Consider the following 21226-nt stretch of genomic DNA (forward strand, 5'->3'; position numbering starts at 1 on the left):
TAACATGTTGGCTGGAACAGAGCCAATGAGGTCACTGTGACATGTTGGCTGGAAGAGCGTCAATGAGGTCACTGTGACATATTGGGTGGTAGAGCATCAATGAGTTCAATGTAACATGATGGCTGGAAGAACTTCATTAAGGTCACTGTGGCATGTTGAGTTTAGAGCATCAATGAGGTCACTGTATCTTATTGGCTAGTAGAGCGTCAATGAGGTCACTGGGAGATATTGGGTAGTAGAGCGTCAGTGAGGTCACTGTATCAGGTTGGGTAGTAGAGAGTCAATGAGGTCGCTGTATCATGTTGGGTAGTAGATCGCCAGTGTTGTCACTGGGGCATGTTTGGTAGTAGAGCATCAATGAGATCACTGTATCATGTTGGGTAGTAGAGCGTCAATGTGGTCACTGGGAGATATTGGCTAGTAGGGCGTCAATGAGGTCACTGTATCATGTTGGGTAGTAGAGCGTCAATGTGGTCACTGGGAGATATTGGCTAGTAGGGCGTCAATGAGGTCACTGTATCATGTTGGGTAGTAGATCACCAGTGAGGTCACAGGGACATGTTTGGTAGTAGGGCGTCAATGAGGTCACTGGGATATATTGGCTAGTAGATCGCCAGTGAGGTCACTGGGAGATATTGGGTAGTAGAGCATCAATGAGGTCACTGGGATATATTGGTTAGTAGAGCGTCAGTGAGGTCACTGGGAGATATTGGGTAGTAGAGCGTCAGTGAGGTCACTGTATCATGTTGGGTAGTAGATAGTCAGTGAGGTCACTGGGACATGTTTGGTAGTAGAGCATCAATGAGGTCACTGTATCATTGGCTAATAGAGCGTCAATGAGGTCACTGGGAGATATTAGGTAGTAGAGCGTCAATGAGGCCACTGTATCATGTTGGGTATGAGATCGTCAGTGAGGTCACTGGGACATGTTTGGTAGTAGAACGTCAATGAGGTCACTGTATCTTTGGCTAGTAGAGCGTCAATGAGGTCACTGGGAGATATTGGGTAGTAGAGCGTCAATGAGGTCACTGTATCATGTTGGGTAGTAGATCGTCAGTGAGGTCAGTGGGACATGTTTGGTAGTAGAGCATCAATGAGGTCACTGTATCATTGGCTAGTAGAGCATCAATGAGGTCACTGTATCATGTTGGCTAGTAGAGCGTCAATGAGGTCACTGTATCATTGGGTAGTAGAGCATTAATGTGGTCACTGTATCATTGGGTAGTAGAGCGTCAATGTGGTCACTGTATCATGTTGGGTAGTAGATCGTCAGTGAGGTCACTGGGACATGTTTGGTAGTAGAGCATCAATGAGGTCACTGTATCATTGGCTAGTAGAGCATCACTGAGGTCACTGTATCATGTTGGCTAGTAGAGCGTCAATGAGGTCACTGTATCATTGGGTAGTAGAGCATTAATGTGGTCACTGTATCATTGGCTAGTAGAACGTCAATGAGGTCACTGTATCATTGGCTAGTAGAGCGTCAATGAGGTCACTGTATCATTGGCTAGTAGAGCGTCAATGAGGTCACTGTATCATGTTGGATAGTAGATCGTCAGTGAGGTCACTGGGACATGTTTGGTAGTAGAACGTCAATGAGGTCACTGTATCATTGACTAGTAGAGCGTCAATGAGGTCACTGAGAGGTATTCGGTAGTAGGGCGTCAGTGAGGTCATTGGGACATGATGGGTAGTAGAGTGTCAATGAGGTCACCGTGACATTGAGTAGTAGAGCGTCAATGAGTTCACTGTGACATTGAGTAGTAGAGCATCAATTAGGTCAGTGTGACGTCGCGTAGTAGAGAGTCAGTGAGATCACTGTGACATCGCTTAGTAGAGTGTCAATGAGGTTGCTGTGACATTGAGTAGTAGAGCGCCAATGAGTTCACTGTGACATTGCGTAGTAGATCGTCAATGAGGTCACTGTGACATTGAGTAGTAGAGCGACAATGAGTTCACTGTGACATTGAGTAATAGAGCATCAATTAGGTCAGTGTGACGTCGCGTAGTAGAGTGTCAATGAGATCACTGTGACATCGCGTAGTAGAGAGTCAATGAGGTCACTGTGACATTGAGTAGTAGAGAGCCAATGAGTTCACTGTGACATCGCGTAGAAGAGAGTCAATGAGGTCACTGTGACACTGAGTAGGAGAGCGTCAATGAGTTCACTGTGACATCGCGTAGTAGATCGTCAATGAGGTCACTGTGACATTGAGTAGTAGAGCGTCAATGAGTTCACTGTGACATCGCGTAGTAGAGTGTCAATAAGCTCATTGTGACATTGAGTAGTAGAGTGTCAATGAGGTCACTGTGACATTGAGTAGTAGAGCGTCAATGAGTTCACTGTGACATCGCGTAGTAGAGCGTCAATAAGGCCACTCGTTGGTAAATATACATGACTTAATCTCCTGAGAAGTGATACAAACGAGCAGTTATTCTTTATTACATAGGTGATTCCGGCATCCTGATTGGAGCACTGGTTGGCGGTTCTGTGATGGGCGTGGCCATCGTCTGTGTCCTCATCTCTCGACACGTGTATCTAGCCATGACGAGGTATGTAGGACTCCTCCCAGATCCTTACGTTGTCAAACTAACGTATGTTTAAATACTCTATCCATATTTATAAGAAAACTCTGCTAAAAGCATATTAATTGAAGGAGTAGTATATACACTGGGGGTACGAAATCAAGTCCAACAAAAGCCTCTGAAAAGCTTCATTTATGAAATAAAGCTTTTGTCAGGCCCTTATCTCTCTCGGCATTGTATATACCAGGTTTGAACCACCAGTTAACTTCCTGGTCACTATGACCGCGAACCAACACTTTCCTGATCACGTGACACGATAGCTCTATGTCGTGTTGACCTCGAGGAAACAGTTTAATGTGAATCGCCTATGATCTCTTTGGTATTCATAATGAAGGCTTGCCGGGCTTTTTGTACCCCTTGTTCTATGTACTTTTTTTTCTCATCTTCACTGATAGCAGACTTACGAGACTTGAACCGGATTTCTTGTTTCATCTTATGGTACTTGTCGAATTCAGAGAGGACCAAATGAAACTCCTCCTCGGAGACTTTACTGTCAGTGAGTGCGGTGGAGATGTGGTCGCTCACCGTGTTCAGCTTTGCTTCAGCCAGAACCCTGATCTCGTCGTGCTTCAACGCTTTACGATGCAGTCTGTGGGATGCAAACTTAAACACCAACCCCGCCAACCCTGACACCCCAGCTGTTATTTCGATGCCTAGCACTATGGGTGCGGCTACGATGGTGGCCAACAACCCGACACCTACCGCCCCTAGTCCCATGCTGGTTGCCATAAGGGTGGTATCAACCCCGTCCACGGCATTGAAAGCTCTATAGTACTTCTTGTACAATGCTGCCCGTCTGTCGCGGTCTTGTTCTATTTGGTGTTTTATGTCGCATAACTGTCTCAAGCGGAACCCGTCTACGGTTTCCAGTGTCTTTGCTACTTCCTCTACGACTGGGTACAGCCCCATCCTGTGTATATAATACATTCTATGAAATATCTTTAAATTGTATGTAATATAATTCTTGCACAGTGTATTTGAGGCTTATAAGGTTTAGACCACTGTACAGGGAAATAGGTGAGAGGCTAATAGGTACCTCTGCGCCCACATGAACACTACAGGGGCTTACTGAGGGGACTATAGAACCCATTAAGGGGTCCGGTTGTATGACGATACAGCAACGTTGGTGAAAGTGTGGGGAGTACCAGCGTATTGTCACCCTGGGTAAAAGTTGTCCTGTTTCATCAAAACGTACCCCGAGGTAGACTTCTATGGCGAGTGTGGAGCCTGGTTTCACAGTCATAAGGTCCAGTTGGGAATCGGGGCCGTCAAACCTTAACTCAACCTTCCAGCCTGAAACTAACATGTTACCCGTGTGATCCGGTATTAGCTGAGTATATGTTGATGATTCGGACTGAAAGCCCCCAGCAAGATACCGTTGTTCCTAATTTCGGAGACATCCCTACCTTTGTTTAACGAGATATAAGGTGCGGTGAGGGTCATGTTGATCAACCATTTGGACTCTGTAAAGTCGTCTTGCCAGAGGCTGCCGTATGTACACGCCGTCTCTTAAGCGCAGGACGTACGAGTCGCCGTCCACGCCGGGCTGATCGAATCCCTCTATGCCTCCTAGGTCCCCGAGTGTGATGTTGGGCCAATGATCGGCCATTGCCACCCGCCTATACACGTTGTCTTTCAAGTGTAGGACGTACAAGGCGTCTTCCTTGCCGGGCAGATCAAACCCCTTCGTGTCTCCTAGGTCGTTAAGCGTGGCGTTGGGTCGATGACTAGTCATTGTTATATTACTATCATAAGATAGTTTCCAACTGTTTTTCTGATAACTTCTCAGGGGTGCACTTCACCCCCATGAAGTGTATGTTGTGGTGTAAGAAGATCTTGGTGAGTGATATCGTGTCTTCCACGGTCACGGTGACCCCCTGCAGACTGTTGTGGGAGTCGACACCCACCCGCACGTAAACAGTGCAAACCTGATACTGGTGTTGTTTCCCCCACCGGAGTTTGATCCCCTTATGACTTCGACTTCGCGCTGTGGTTCACCTAGGTAGACTTGGATGACCAGTGTGGAGTTCCCCGTTAGACTCTCCAGGATGTTGACCATGCCTTCGAATTCAGACACCACCTGCAATGCCACGTTTTGCATCCCGGGCTTGCTCGACAGCATGTGGGCTGCCATACTGGAGAGTGGGCTGATGATTACGCTACGCCTCTGCGCCGGGATGTAAGCCACGAGCAGGGTTCCGTTGTTCATGACTTTGTTTAGGTAGTTGTCTTTGTTCTCCGTGAACACGTAGGGGGAGCCGAGACTAATGTTGAGAAACCAGTCAACTTGAGCGGGTAACAACTCCCACTTGTCGGCGCCAGTGAAGACGAGGGTATACTGCTTGTTTCTAACAACGGCCGTTCTCTCAACATCTTCTAAGTCGAACAGTTTACCTCCAAACGATGGGTATACCGCCCATCTATCATCACCGATGGGGACTAGGTCGAACCGAGTGTTGCGGGCCGCTCCTGAGGTATCTACTATATCCCCTAGTGTTCTACCGATGGAGGGGACTTCAACGCGTTTGTAAATACTGTTTTTAAGCTGCAAGGCGTATAGTTTACCATCTACTCCGGGGTCGTCGAATCCGCGTGTGTCCCCGAGGTCGGAGATCCCCACATTGACGCATTGTTTCAACTTCATTCCGGGACCTTGTGCGCTAGTCATTTTATGTGCAGCGTTATGCTGAGGTATCCTAAATTCACAGGATTCTTTTTTATATCTAAAACTGATATTACCAACTCAGGGATGGTGCCCCGAGTTAACCTCTTGTACTGCCGTGGTGAAAACGACTCGGATCTGCCGTCATTGTACTTCTCCGTTTTCACCTGTTTCAATTAAGAACCCAGTTCATAGATGTGTTCGACCGATATAAGCTTTCGGTGACTTACGTCAAGGCAGTCCACGCCTGGTTCAACACCCCAATGCAGTTCTGGCAGAATCAACTCAACTTCGCCGTCTGGTGTGCGAAGACTGGGTGTGGCTTGACATTGACCGACACTCAGCGGGGACCACTGCCTTAGTCTGTGTTCACGTTTCACGTGTACTACCAGGTCAGGCGTATCCTCAAAGAGATCAGCGCTCTGCTACCACAGGACAAAGCATGGGATGCAGTAAACAACCCGTACGATAGACGGGTTTACGAACCCATTTCCAATGAATTCGAACTAGACCCGAAGACTGATTGGCGTTTGCCGGGCCTGAACCATGGGTTGGGTATCCCCATCGTTCACAACATGCCCCTCATGGAAGCCAGCGAAAAGAGGAAAGAAAGGGGTACAAGTCATATCATCACATCACAACAAACGAGTGGGATGACCGTTACATGGCTTTCGATGACAGCAAGGATTACCGAGTCTGGAGGTTCGAGCAGCCAGCCGCGGATGACTGGAAAAAGTTCATGCTGGACACGTCGAGAGGGTTCACTCGTGCCAGTGTAACCAGATTGAACGACTCGATTCGAACGTACGTGCGGGCGCTGTTGGGTGCGCACTGGCAAACGCTTTCCAACATCCTCAGTAAGGGGACTGCTTACGACGCTCAGAAACAGTTCGTTGTTAACGTCGAGGATGCTATCAATGCTCCAGTTGATCTACTGAGTGCTATCTGATGCTACCAAGACGTCGGAATACGCCCGGTCGAAAGTCGACTACGTGTTCAACGTGGGATTGTACATGGCCCCGAGCGATATGCAACGGAGAGTAAAAAAAGTGGTGGGTTACAACAACGAAATAGTCATAGCCACGGCCGACCAGAAGTTGGGTGCCAATGCAGGCATCAACGTGTCACGTCCGACCTCCCACGGGTGAAACGGGTATAGTCGTACCACCCCCAGAGCCCAGGGTTCAACCCACACCACCACAGCCCCTGCCGCCACACCGGGTGGCTGAAAACAAGGAACACATCGATCGTAAAACAGCGCTGGTGGTTGGGGGGATGGCGGTCGGTCTCATTTGGTTAAAAATTCCTTAGCCACTACGTACACCAGCCCAGCCACGGCGACGATGGCTGCCCACAGGTTTTGACCAAGCCATGTGACTGTTTTTGACAGCGTGCTCAGCAGCCACGAGACGATGCTACCCAGGATGCCGGGCAGGGCTTCGGCGGCCTTACCCACGAGTTTAGCCAGGGCTTCACCGAGTGATTTCAGATGTTTTTTTACCCAGTCTCTGACGTCGCCTGATGGGCTTGGTGGGGTGGGTGTACCACCACTTGGTGTTCCCCCCACTCAGCGATACGACCAAGGTTGATATGATGAAGCCCAATGCAGTCAGAATGCAGGCGATTGTGATCCCTTGCTCTCGGAAAAGGATTCGGATCCTGTCAGCCAACGTTGTGTCCTCATTCAGGACTAGATCGCTTGTTTCGCGCACCCGGTTGATCTGAGATCGAAGCTGGTCCCGGTTCGAGGAAGCGGATTCCAATCGAGTCCGCCTCTCATCTTGTCACGCAACTGTTTTTCGATGATGGGTTTCAGGGAGTTTTATTTTCTCGCGGGCGATGTGCTCATCAATTTCGTTCAGTTTCCCCATATTGTTCACGAGTTCTCCACGAATGTTTCGCAATGCCCTGTCTAGCCCTTGCAGTTCTCGAACAGGAAATTCGAAACCCGGCAAGGGTTTGTCATTGTACGTGGCCAACATTTTTTCGAGAATGTCTGATGTTTCTTTAGCACTTTGGGGCATATCACCTTCACCGCTGAGTTTGGCCCTGGCTGCTTGCAGATCTTGGACGACCTTCGGGGAAAGCTTAGGCCGTGCGCTACCATAATCTCTGAAGCCTAGTTCATCACTGATCAGTTGCCTCCCACCAGGGCGATTGCCTAGCGTAGACAAGGCAAGCGGTTTTCTCATGTGTTTGTTCATAAGATCGATCCCCGGCGTGCCCTTCTTGTCGATGGTAAACTTGGAAAAGTCTCGTCCCCTCGGATTGACGTAGTTTCTACCTGACTTCAACGCGTGGTAGTAGTCGTTGACGGTCGATTTTAAAAGTTCGTTACTAACGGTGTCGCCCATGAATGAGGTGTCTTCATCGTTATCCCCATCATCGAGTGCACCAGCACCCATATCATCCATCAGGCTGTCCTCATGACCGCCTTCAGCCATTAATTATATTAAACTTTTATATTTTATGTATATAAGAATGTACGGTACGAAACTAGATCCTTTCCGAAGATCAAGAGAGCCTCTAGGCGTCAGAGCCGTGCGCCAGTCGGTGACCATCACCAACAATCCCAGCAAGATAGACCAGAACCAAACGCTGCTGGTTAGATTCCCCAACCTGGGTGAGAATGACCTCATCGTACCAGACACGGTTCGACTGACGTTCCACCTCACGTTGACCTCCACCAACGACAAACGCGATCTCGTACGGAACGTAGGTCGAGCCATCATCAAGAAAACCACCATCAAGTTCAGCGGCAACAAGGTGTTGAGCATCGACGACAGCGACGTGTTTCACTGCTACGTGGACCTCTGGAAAAGTGAGGGAGAACGCGTCAATGATGTGTACCAAGGAATCAGCACATCGACTCGGTTGCGGGTGGGGTACGGCTTCACGCAAGACCAGCTAGACAAGATCTCAGCAGGTGAAAAGGCCATCGCCCAAGCGTACGGGAGCCGGTTCTGCGTGCCGCTCGACTTCGAGTTGCTTACGGGCCACACGCCGTTTTACCAGGGCGCGCTTGGTGATAGGCTTTAATACGAGCTCACGTTTAACGACTACAGCAAAGTCGTGCGTACGGCAAACGTTATATGGATAAGAGCCACACGCTGTGGAACATCAACCTGAACGTGCCGGCGCAATCGATGAAAGGTATCCTGATTGTCCCCGTGGAGGGTTACGAGTCGTTCCGAAGGGACAGCGAGAAGTTTTTCAACCCCGAGATTGAAAAGGTGGAAGTGACCATTGAGGGCATGCCCAACCAGCTGTTCAGCGCCGGTATGAGGTCACACCAGCAGTGGGATGAGATAACGAAGCTACCGACCCGACACCAACACGTCATCAAGGACCTGGACCTATTCTCCGTGCAGATTGGTGAATACCTGACCACCAAGTACGCACTATGGTTGGACATGCGATCCACGGACGATGATCAATTACATGGCAGCGGTCGCCGCATCGACAACGGCAGCGAGGGGATAACCATCCAGATTACCAAGAAGGCTCAACCCGTGGGCAAGTTGAAATTATATCTGTACGTGATTATGGACGCGCAAATTAATATAGAGAATGGGAGATGTGTTTGATAACATCGTTATCATGTGCCCTACTTTGCACATGAATAAAACGTACAGGGAAAGACCTTGGGTGATGACGGACCCGGACGTAAACAAAGTCGACCCGGGAACACGTCTGCAGGACTGGTTGAAGGCTTATCACGGGAAATTTAAAGGGGAGTCGACGCTGTTTATCCTGGACGACTGCAGCGCTAATAAAGAGATAACAAAAAAGAGAGACATGCTATCGTACCTGGCCTTCTCCGGCCGGCACGCAAAGCACAGCGTCTGGGTGCTAACGCAGAAGTTCAACACGGTGTTGAAAGACCTCAGGGAGCAGGCGCGATGGGTGGCCTTATTCCACTGCAAGGACAGGGATTCGTTCGAGGAGTGCTTGAGAGAGAACAATGTGATGAGCAAACTAGAACGGGAACGGGTGAAGAGGCAGCTAGCCGAGACGAAGCATGTTAAGCTCGGGCTCAAGACCGACCAACCCATGGACTATAGGGTGTTTTAGCTTAGCATTGCTAAGCAAATTGGAGGCCCCAATAAGGGGGAACCCTCTACAAGTCACCAAGCAGAAGAACCCTAAAAGGGTCGCCGCCGGTAGAAAAGGCGGTCTAGCCAAGCAACATAAGAGTAACTATATATGGATTGTAGGCGCAACTGCTGCGGTTGCCACGGTTTTCATGCTTTATAATAGGCCACAAGCACCAACCCCAGCACGAGTAGAGGTAAACCCCCATATTATGTTGTAATTAAATATATGTTTCTATATCATATACATCATGTCTGAGGGACAAACGTTCGTTAACGAAGCATACCACGCCACCGTGGTCGCCGGCCATATCTGTAGGGTACGCTCGGTTGACCAAGATGGTCCTCAAACAACCGACTATCAAGCTCGACTTCGACCTGCAGGATATGGGCATGCTCATCATGAATTTGGTCATGGCGATGGCCACCAAGGATATCTTCCTGAAGCAAGGGATCATACCGGGGAATATTTTGAAGTAAATATAGACATATATAGTATGGGTACGATTGCTATGATGGTCGGCGGGGCTTTAGTCAACGCCCTGGCATTTTCCGGGAGTAATTACCTGTTCTCGAAATTACGGGAGTTGAACACGGCCGAGGTAGAAGCGGAACAAAAAAGGCACAATATAGCCATGGAGCGATTACATGCCACGCAAGTTGAGTACACGAAGAAACGTATGCAGATGCTCGATTACATTAACGACCGACTCCAGCATGAGAACCATGCCGTTAAAACGTTCCATGACGTCGACGACGCAGTGAGAGAATACTACCTACTAACCGGCAAACAGCTCGAACCACTCCATGAGCCCACACTTGCTCAGTACTACACACCATCCCCGGGGCAAAAGGACCGAGAACTGACCTTCGTCGTGCTGGGTCTAGCAGCGACTGCGTTGCTCGTAAAGCAATTCAACTAAGTCCCCATATGAGTATACCAAAGATGAGACCTGCCCCGTACCTATGCCAGTACATACTTATGGGGAAGACCGAGACCTGCGGTAGGAGATGTAGGACTGAGGGGTACTGCTGTTTTCATAGGAGGTGTTTCGCGAAAATACACGTGTTCCGTGTGCGGTATTGGAGTGAAATGCCATTACTGTTTATGTAAAGCCCATGGGGCAAACGTAGTCAGGCACCAGCTTATCTACGAGAAGAAAAAGGACTACATAAACGAATGTAGGCACCTCCTTAGTATGGAGGTGTAGCTCTCATTATTTTTTGATGGTTGGAGGAGTTACCTCCCTTCCCTAGCCAGTGACCTAATTAGAAATTGTGTACACCTAGGTATAATGATGCCTGCGTTCATACGAACTACTGTAACCCCGAAAGGTTACCTGAAAAGCTGGCCGATGAACAAAGCCGAAAGCATACCCGTCACCGCCATCGCTGGTATACTCAAAGAGGAACTGAATAGCCTGGGGCGCTTCAAATTTCGGTTCACATTGGAAATGAGCTAAGGATGGCGCTAAGGATGGCGTCAGGTATACTTTCCCCATCACAGGTGGGTGGAAAATCGCGACTCAACCTGAGCTAGATCAGTACCTCAACACAATACGAAGTATCTACCCCCAGGTGTACGTGACCAAAACGGTCTACCTAAGTATAGCTGATTATTACGTTAAAGTGGACCTACTGGCGCCAGCCCTCCACCTGCTCACAGCAAAGTTCCATTAAGGTTGGAGGAGTTACCTCCCTTGCCGGTGGCCCAATTAGGGATTGTATACACCTGGGTATAACAATGCCTACTGTCCGAGAGCTCAAGCAGATTGCGAGAGAACAAGGTGTAGTGGGTTACTCCCGAATGAGGAGACCCCAATTGTTTAGATAACACGACATACAACCCCCTGCCACGGTGAAACAACTCAAATGCCAAGCCAGAGAGCTGGGGTTGACTGGTTATTCCCGTATGAGGAAAGCCGGGCTAGTCGCACTGTTGCACAACCGCGCACAACCTCCCCACACTGTGAAACAACTCAAACGGGAAGCCCGCGAGCTGGGGTTAGTAGGTTATTCCCGTATGAGGAAGCCCGAGCTAATCAAACTGTTGCATCAGCACAGAGTCGTTGATCTAGAGTTCGTGCGCACTGAACGCGTTGTAGGTAACTATTTGAGAGGCTGGCGCATGCATGTGGATAAGAACATAGTCATCGGCGACGTCAAGCCGTTGATCACTGACAAAGTTAATGAGGAACTGAACGATTTGGGAAGTCTAAAGTTTCAAATAACGGCAAAAATGTTGCTCGTTAAACAGCAGAATGGTGCCATTGAGTATGTTCAGCCTTACTTCCGGGTTAAACAAGAAGTCATGACTCATGCCGAGACTATAGACGAGTCCATCGATACCAGTCTTCAACAAATACGGGAATATTTTGAATGCTTCACGCACAGGGGTTCCGGGTGGGCCGTGGATAAAATCGATAAACTCTATCTAGACATAGCTAACTACGTACCGTTCAGAGGCGGATCGTACCTAGACTTGCCCCCCTACTACAAGAAAAAACAAGCCATGGTCAACATCAAAAACAGAGGGGACGATTGCATGAGGTTAGCGATCAGATCAGCCTTGTTTCCAGCCGACGTTAATTCGAACAGGCCTTCTAGCTATCCACAAGATGATGGGCTCAACTGGGCTGGTATAGACGAACCCACCCCGATATCCCAGGTCACCAAAATCGAGAAACAGAATGATATAGCCGTCAACGTCTTTGGGCACGAAGGCAACAAAACGATTGTGCACAGGATCAGCTCAATGGAGGGTCGCCGCGTGATCAATATATTCATGATCCAGTGAGGTGATAAGTATCACTACGCGTGGATAAAACACTTCAGCAGGCTGTTGTACGACCAATCGGCACACAGAAAAAAGAGTCACTTCTGCGAACGGTGCCTGCACGGCTTCACCTGACCCGACCTGCTGGAATCACAACGGGAGGATTGCCTAGACGTGGGGCAGACGGCCATACGAATCGACATGCCCAAGGAAGGCGACAATGCCCTAAAATTCGGCAACCACAAGAATCAGATGCCAGTGCCTTATGTCATCTACGCCGACTTCGAAGCCTTGATCAAAAGCATTGACATCGGGCCGACCCCCAACACGCACAAAACGCAGGAGCATGAGGCCTGTGGGTTCGGATACGTGGTCGTCCGATGTGATGGGGAAATGAAAGCTCCTGTAGTGTACAGGGGTCCCGACGCGGCTGAGAAGTTTCTAAAGTGCTTGCAATGGGAAGAGAAAGCCATCAGGAAGAAACTGTACAATGTCGTCCCCATGTGTATGACCAAAGCCGACCAGCGAGCCCACGGCTGCAGCACTCACTGCCATGTGTGCGATGGCCCGCTGAACGGCGATTCGGTGAGAGATCACTGCCATGTCACCGACGAGTACAGAGGCGCCACTCACAGCGCGTGCAACCTCAAGCTCAGAATCAACCCCAAAACAATCAACATCCCCGTGGTCTTCCACAACTTGAGAGGGTACAACTCTCACTTGATCATGCAGGCCATCGCGAGGGTTGACAGCAACCTGACGTGCATCCTCAACAACATGGAGAGATACATCTCCTCTTCCCTAAACGGCCTGAGGTTCATCGATTCAGTTCAGTTCCTCCTGTCGTCTCTTGACAGTCTGGTTAAGACCAACGATACCTTCCCCATCACTGATCGATACACCGACGCCAGACTCGGCCCCTGCTGATGAGGAAGGGTGTTCACCCCTACGAGTACATGGATGGCTGGGCCAAGTTCGCCGAGACCCGACTACGCGAAAGCCAACAATGAGTACGTGAAGGGTTACGACTCTAGCAAGCCCACCACCCACATCCTCTACCTGGACACCAACAACCTGTACAGCTGGGCCATGAGCCAGTATCTAGCCACCGGGGGATTCGAGTGGGTGCTTGAGGTAGACGTCATGAGCATACCGCCGGATTCGGAGAAGGGTTACATACTTCGAAGTGGACTTGGAGTATCCAACAGCATTACACAAGTCACACAACAGCTACCCCCTGGCTCCAGAACGTTTGATGGTGAACCCGGACTGGATGTCTGACTACCAATGGAACCTGCTGGGTGGACGGGTGGCCAACGTTGAAAAACTCGTACCCAACTTGATGACAAAAACCAAGTACATCGTTCACTACCGCAACCTGCAGCTGTACCTGTCGCTGGGTATGAGGCTGACTAAAATTCATAGGGTGCTCAAGTTCAACCAAAGCCCCTGGATGGAGCCCTACATCAGAATGAACACAGACCTGCGAAAGCTGGCCACCAGTGACTTCGAGAAGAACCTCTACAAGCTCATGAACAACTCAGTGTACGGTAAGACGATGGAGAATTTACGAAAACGCGTGACCATGAAGCTGGTTCGGTCGAAAGAGGAAGACAAGCTCAGGAAACTGATAGCCAGCCCGACATTCAACCGGAGCAAGATATTCACCAACGACCTGGTGGCCCTGCACATGAGGAAGAGCCACATCAAGTCACTGCGGACGGGGCTCATCGCAGCCAAGCCATAGTCGAGAGATTCAATCGGACTTTGGCCGAGCGCTTATTCAGACACCAGTATGCAAGAGAGATGGTCAAAGATCGACGGAATGGGTAGCACAGCTACCTCAAGTGGTGTCGGCTATCAACCACGAAACCACCCGTCTCACCGGGCAAGAAACCGGCCGACGCTATCAAACTGAAATCAGTGATAGCCGAACCAGCTGCACCATCGCGTGGGAAGGAGAAACAGATACACGATAGGGCCCTCGTGAGGTACCTCTACCAGCCGGGGGAACACGAAGGGGACACTCGGAAACGAGCCACCGATCCGACATGGTCAGTCAAAACTTACAACATAGATAAAGTGGACATCAAAGCCGACGAGCCGAACTTGTACTACTTGAAACATGGGCCAGAGAGAGGTTTCGTCAGAGAGGAATTATTGATCATACCATACGGCACAATGTTACCCCCCCATGCAAAATATTTAACACTTACCTTGTCGAGTGATCCCAATAGTATCCTATCACATTAAACTGTTTCCTGTCAACACGACATAGAGCTATCGTGTCACGTGATCAGGAAAGTGTTGGTTCGCGGTCATAGTGACCAGGAAGTTAACTGGGGGTTCAAACAGTGGTATATACAATAGCGGAGAGAGATAAGGGCCTGACAAAAGCTTTATTTCATAAATGAAGCTTTACAGAGGCTTTTGTTGGACTTGATCTCGTACCCCCAGTGTATATACTACTGAAGGTGCAATTCCGACTACAGCTTAGTGTTAATGAATTACGATTAAATGTGACGATACCAGTTGTTAAGGAAAAGGTGAGCCCGTCGGTGATACCAGTCACAAACACATCCAAAGCTAGTCGAAAAAATACAGGTACATGCCAAAGTAGAGAATAGGAACTGACGTCCTTTGTGTCTTTAATGGTCAGGTTTGGAAATGTACTCCTCATATCAACTGTTAAATATTTGGAAAACTTTACTGAGGCACTTAAATTTATAACCCTAATCAAACTAGTTTTCAGCAAGAGTCGTCGTATGTCCTTTTGAAGTCTTCTCAGAAAGAGCTCGAGGTTGCTCTATTGTAGACTCCCTGGGCTTCATAAAGCTTGCAGTGGGTAACAAATATCTTGCTCTGTCGGCATGGAACGAAATATACGTATCTTGGAGAAACTATGTACTCACAAATAGGAAAGTCACGACCCGTTGACGTATCAGTATTTGAAAATTGAGTGGGGAAATTAATAAAATTTTGAGCAAACCACGTTGACGATTTTTTCAAAGGAATCTTCACATTAGATCGTAGGCATCCTCATGCAATGGAAACACCCAAAACTCAGAGCATGTAATTGACAACAAAAGGACGCAGCACATTACAACTGTCGCTTTGTAGATCGCGCTTTTGGACATCCGATGGCAGGCATGGGTTCGACTCTCCCCTCGTGGGATCATGATCTATAATCCCGTCCCGACTGTGATACGAGCATGTACTTCTTCCAGTGAGAACAGCTTCCATTTTCCATGCAAAAGATACACTAAGGTCCAGTGGTACACTTTGTTTTCACTGAATTGATATTGTAAACATGTGGTTGCAACATTAAACCAAAGTTGAAGACCTGTTGAAAGTTGACTCAGTACACCGTGCTTCGCCTTCAAATACAGACTCGTCACGTGATCTGTGTGCAACAAAGCATTGACTCCTGCACCGAGAATACACTCACGACTACAATGCGCATAGCTCTGTTAATCCTTGACGTTGGAATAAGGTTCCTTTTCTTCCATTTCCCTAACCCGATCACATGTGGAATCTACATGAACAAATACGTAAAATAAGTTTACAATGCCAACTTCTTTGATAACATTTTATTCATGTCGACATATTTCTTCCTTCAAAAGTTCAACTGGCAGCATCAGACGCTACTCACGCCAGTACAGAAAGTAGGGTAGATTAGTTCACTGTGTTCGTGTGTTTAGGCGGACCAAAGGCAGGATGGTCTTCAGTGGACTCAATGGGAGACGAAGGTCAACCGTCACACTGAGTGGGAAATCCAAGATAAGTAGCAGACGACAGGAAGTTCGTGGGTCCATACAGGGATCGACAAAAGTGAACTCCTTGAGAGATCAAACGGTGGTGAAGGAAGATTCCCAAAAGCGTCACCTACCGGTAAGGAATAATAAAGAGTGCTGTTGCTTTACGCCGCAATATTCCAGCTATATCACGACGGGCTGTACATAATCGAGTCTCGACCAGACCCACTAGTAACTGAAAACGTGTGATCTATCCAAGTCACCCATCCTGATCCCCCGTGGTCGGTTCTATGAAAACCATACTTGGAACCTATTCCTTTTTCTAATGCGGATTGCTGTAGGACAAGAATTTCATGCACACAGGCACACTAATTCCAGGAGGTAACTTTTCTATTCCGTGCGCATTAACCATAAAATAGATATATTTAATATTGTTCATATGTCTGACTAACTGCTTAAATTTATTTCTCATCAGAAAATATCCTCTGACTCGGAAACTGAAGTCACCTCTACTCCAGACGGTATTGTCCTCCACATTGGTGGCAGCAAAAGGGCGATCTCGTCCACGGCTTATGAAGAAATAGCAGATACCGTGATGGAAACACGCAACACTGACATTCCAGCACGCAACACTGACATTCCAGCACGCAATGACAAGACTGGTAAGAAAGACTGCTTGAAAGGAACAGTTAAGGACGTACCTGCTCCAGGCGTATGTGATGGCGTTTCCAACAACAGCATCGTTAAGAGGAATCAGATCTCGTCCAGTGGGTATGAAGATGTACCGGACAGCTTGGGGGGAAGATGCTTCTGGCCCTGCCAAGCCACTACCCACACGTGTCAAGGACCAATGGAAGGGTTCGGTTGAGGTGGTCTTCCTGACGCCACCAGAAGATGAACAAGATCCTGAGAGCGATATGAACTAAACTGGTTCCACTGCTGGTACGCGAGGTCGCTTTCAGCCAACAGGCTACGAAAAGTAGACCAACTCTGTACCACATCCGATAGTGAGCGTGCATGGCCATATTGCCATATCCATTTGGAGGAACAGCGAGTGTATCACCTTCCAAACCACGTAGCAAGAAGTACGTTAGTTTCTTATAAGGCCATTATAATCTACACTTACAGCATTTCAATAGACATCATGAAGATATACATACCACCCATAAACAAGTGACAATTGGCAGTAGTCTCTTGCATAAGAGAATGTTTTGTGGGCGGTTTGGTACGAAATGACGTCAGGCGTTTATTGGTTTGCCAGTAGAGAGAACACGGAAGAATGTACAATCATTTCATAAGAAGTCAAAGCGATTTGAAATGCTAAAACTATAGAATGAAGACATGGTGCAATTTAACAGGTTCGCACTCATTTCATATTCAATCCATATGCTTCAACTTGTAAACCGCGTTGCACTTTATATGTTGTGTGTATAGATTTTGCTCTGAAATATTACTAACGATATGAACATAATGCAATGTTAGGAACAGTAAAGTAAACTTCATTAATCCGAACATGCTATAAATAAAATAACTATGAATAAATGACCTATTTGATGGGCATTTTAGAAGTTGAGGGGATGAAGAATGATGGTAATTTTACGGATATACCACTTCTATATTCTGTGAAAGGCGACGTTTCGACATAGGTGCTATGTCGAAACGTTGCCTTTCACAGAATAAAGAAGTTGTATATCCATAAGATTATCATCATTCTTCATGAATAAATGGTCTTCAAAGATATGTGCTTGTAAGACAAAACGTGATCGGCTGGTATGCTGACTGGTATGCTCGTGGTATGTACGTTCACAATCACGTTGGTAGATGAAACGATCATTTCGCCAGGTACAGTAGCGGCAACAGCGGCAACGACTTGTTGGAGAATGTGTACGTTCTCGGGATCGATGGATCCTCCGTTTATTTGAGGCACCTTAGTTGTCCTGATACGAGTGTATTGGATCCGGATTGTTAGGCATAAAATGTTGATTAGGACAGACAGACAAGTTTATTCAGTAAAAGGCCACAGGCCCATCATACAGTCATTTGCATATGATATAGATAGTTTAGTGCACATGCTGTGTAAGAGGAACATTTCTAATGCGCTGAAGTACATGATACAGAAAAATACTGACATCTCTTATGATACAATCATTATGTGTTTTCATGATGTTAATAAAATTGGCATTTGGATCAAAATCAGTAAAATATTTCTGAATATATCTTAACCTTAAATCAGAAAAACGTTCACACTTAAGGAGTACATGGAATTCATCTTCAATAACATTTTTGTCATCCAATTTACAAAATAGACATAGTCTGTCGTTGTAATTAACTTTATTGTATCTTCCAGTTTCAACAGCTAAATTAAAATTTCCACATCTAAATTTAGTGAGTACAGATCTGAGATGTAAAGGAATATCAGAATTTAAATACCTTTCCACATTTAAAAATGTCTTAAATTGGGAGTAATAAAAACACTTATTAGAATTTTGAATTGAAGTGGACCAACATTGTTTAAGATTATCAGAAAGTCTCTGCTTAAACAAGGATATGAAATAATCAACATTGCCAACATCCTGACTGATCCATGCATAGCCAAAACCCTACTTAAATAAAATATTTTTGACACAAGTTGCCCAAGTAGTGCGGCCAACATCATCTAAGGACTTGAGCATAATATAACAATGTTTTGGCAGTCTATCATAAGGCATATACAATAGGTGACACCAAGTATTTAATTACTTTAGTCATATAAGTAATTTGTAGAGGAAGTCTGCCACAATCACCAAGAGCCATGTTATTACATGTAGATTTACCAACTTTCAAGAAATATTTACAAAATTTTACCTGAACAGACTCAATGATGCTACAATAGTTAGTACCCCAAATCTCAGACCCATAACACAAAATAGGCGAAATCATACAGTCAAAAATCTTATATAAGTCTTTACAATTTACTCTTCCCATCTTTTTTTGAAAACCATTTACAGAAAATATCGCCTTGTTAGCTTGAGATACCAGACAGCTTTGCGCTTTACTCCATACAAGCTTTGGTGTAAATACAAGTCCTATATATTTATAAAAGGATACATATTCAATAAGATTGCCATTATAGGACCACTTTTCATATTCCCGTAATGGCCCACCATTTCTAAAGACAAGAACTTTTGTTTTACTAAGATTAATTGACATTCCAATTTTGTTTACAAAAACATTCAAGTGCATTTATCTTCTTTTGTAACTGATTACAAGTATCAGAAAGTGCAGAAACATCATCAGCAAACATAAGTGAACACAAATCGTTAAAAGCAGATGAAACATTAACACCTATACCACCTTCCTGTTCCATTAGGGAAAACAACTTATTAATAAATATGATAAACAGCTGTGGGCTTAACACACAACCCTGACGGGTACCAATATTACATGTAAAACACTTAGATAAACCCTTTGAAGTTCTAACACATGCAGATAAACTGCTGTACATTGATGATATTATATTATAAAATTTACCAGAAATACCAACTTCAGCTAAAGATTGCAAGAGAACATCATGTCTTATTGTGTCAAAAGCCTTTGAGAAATCAATAAAAAGGCAATAAAATCTACCTCTCTTTTTACCAGAATATTTTTGGGCTAAAGCCTGAAGAGAGAAAATGTGATCAATTGTGGAGTACCCTGCTCTGAAGCCTGCCTGGGACTCATTGATAGTTTCATGTGCATCGCACCATGATTTTAAACGCTTATTCAAAATATAGGAAAATGTTTTACAAATAGAATCAATAAGAGATATACCCCTATAATTATTTGGGTTACTTTTACAGCCAGATTTGAACAGAGGGCATATAATACTCTTGCCCCAACCACATGGAAAATTACCACTATCAAATATCTGATTAAACAGTACTGTAAGAAAAGGTACAATGGAGGCACTTGATGCTTTAAGAAACTCATTTGATATACCATCAGGTCCAGGGGACTTATTGTTAGGAGAATGTAAAATGTGAAACAAAACTTCCTTAGCAGCATTAAGTGTTGACACATCAGTAGCATTTACAACATGTGGTGAAACAATAGGTAAAACATCAGGCTGGTCAACAAAAAAAGTAATGATACAAAGTGATCAAACCACTGATTACATGAGATAGATGAGGGAAGACTGTCACACATTCTATATTGTTTCAATAATTTCCAAAATTGGCTTGAGTCACTCCTGGAATCCACTAGTTTCTGTCTCTGCTTACACTGATAATTCTCCTTTTTGGATATGAATGTCTTTTTAAATAGTTTTTGTAGTTGTCGAAATATATCCAAATCCTGATTATTGTCTCTGTGTGCACGTAATGCAGAATATTTATCGTGTTTTAGTTGTTCCAGCTCTGCATCCCACCAGGGGGGCTGTGATCTGTCCCTGTGCGTATCAAAGCTTCTAGTATGGGAGGCAGTTTGTTGTATCACACTAACTAAGAGATTAAATGCTTCATCAATATTGGTATACACAAGGTCAGTTAGTGTAACAGACATATCTAAAAATTTGTTGTGAAACTGTGATCTGTCCCTGTGCTTATCAAAGCTTCTAGTATGGGAGGCAGTTTGTTGTATCACACTAACTAAGAGATTAACTGCTTCATCAATATTGGTATACACAATGTCAGTTAGTGTAACAGACATATCTAAAAATGTGTTGTGAAACTGTGTTGCAAACTGACTATTACTGCCCTTAGACTACACATATCTAACCCATGAATCCTCCTCAGTAGTGGCCTGCTGACTAGCATCTGTATTAGAAGTTGTGGTACATTCAGAGTTAGACAGAGCACATGAAATATCAAGAGTGCAGTAGAGGGGGGAATGACAAGAGAGGTCCAGAGTACCTATCCCAAAATTTCTATTCTTGTGGAATAATGATGAGCTTCCAATCATATAGTCCACAACACTGGAGCCATTGTGAGTGATACAAGTAAACTCACCAGATTTATCATTATGGAGTCGGCCGTTTAAGGTATGGATTCCAAATGTTCGACAAAGTTCGTACAATTTAATGCCATAATTATTGTGAAAATGAAAGTCTTTGCTTGTTCGGGGAGTATCAAAGTCGTCCCTGGGATAGTCTGCTGAATCATAAATGCAAATTGTCATCAGGGATGTAGTCGAGAAAATCCTTCATCCTGGCATTGAAGTCTTCACACAGAAGTATATGGTCTACAGGATAATCACATCGTATAGTTGATATGTAGTCTTCCAATACAGATACTAGTATACCATCTATATCATCATTATTATATATAGGAGAGTTTTCTGGTGTTATATACTTGAAGATTAAAATAGTGTCTCGATCCCATTCTAACCGTGACGT

At 45.9% G+C, this 21226-nt stretch overlaps 1 protein-coding gene across 2 annotated transcripts in view; it reads left to right on the plus strand.

Moving 5' to 3' along the window:
• LOC124287881 overlaps positions 1–17415 on the plus strand; it is a 40497-nt gene extending 23082 nt beyond the window's left edge. For both annotated transcript variants that reach the window (XM_046724371.1, XM_046724364.1), the window contains exons 8-10: positions 2451–2553; positions 15820–16009; positions 16349–17415. In XM_046724371.1, coding sequence (XP_046580327.1) covers positions 2451–2553; positions 15820–16009; positions 16349–16741 — 686 coding nt within the window. In that variant the 3' untranslated portion in view covers positions 16742–17415. The remainder of the gene's footprint in view (positions 1–2450; positions 2554–15819; positions 16010–16348) is intronic.
• Positions 17416–21226: the final 3811 nt, after the last annotated feature.

Source organism: Haliotis rubra, unplaced genomic scaffold, assembly GCF_003918875.1.
Source record: "Haliotis rubra isolate DU_JTF1 unplaced genomic scaffold, ASM391887v1 Scf111, whole genome shotgun sequence".
Lineage (NCBI taxonomy): Eukaryota > Metazoa > Mollusca > Gastropoda > Lepetellida > Haliotidae > Haliotis > Haliotis rubra.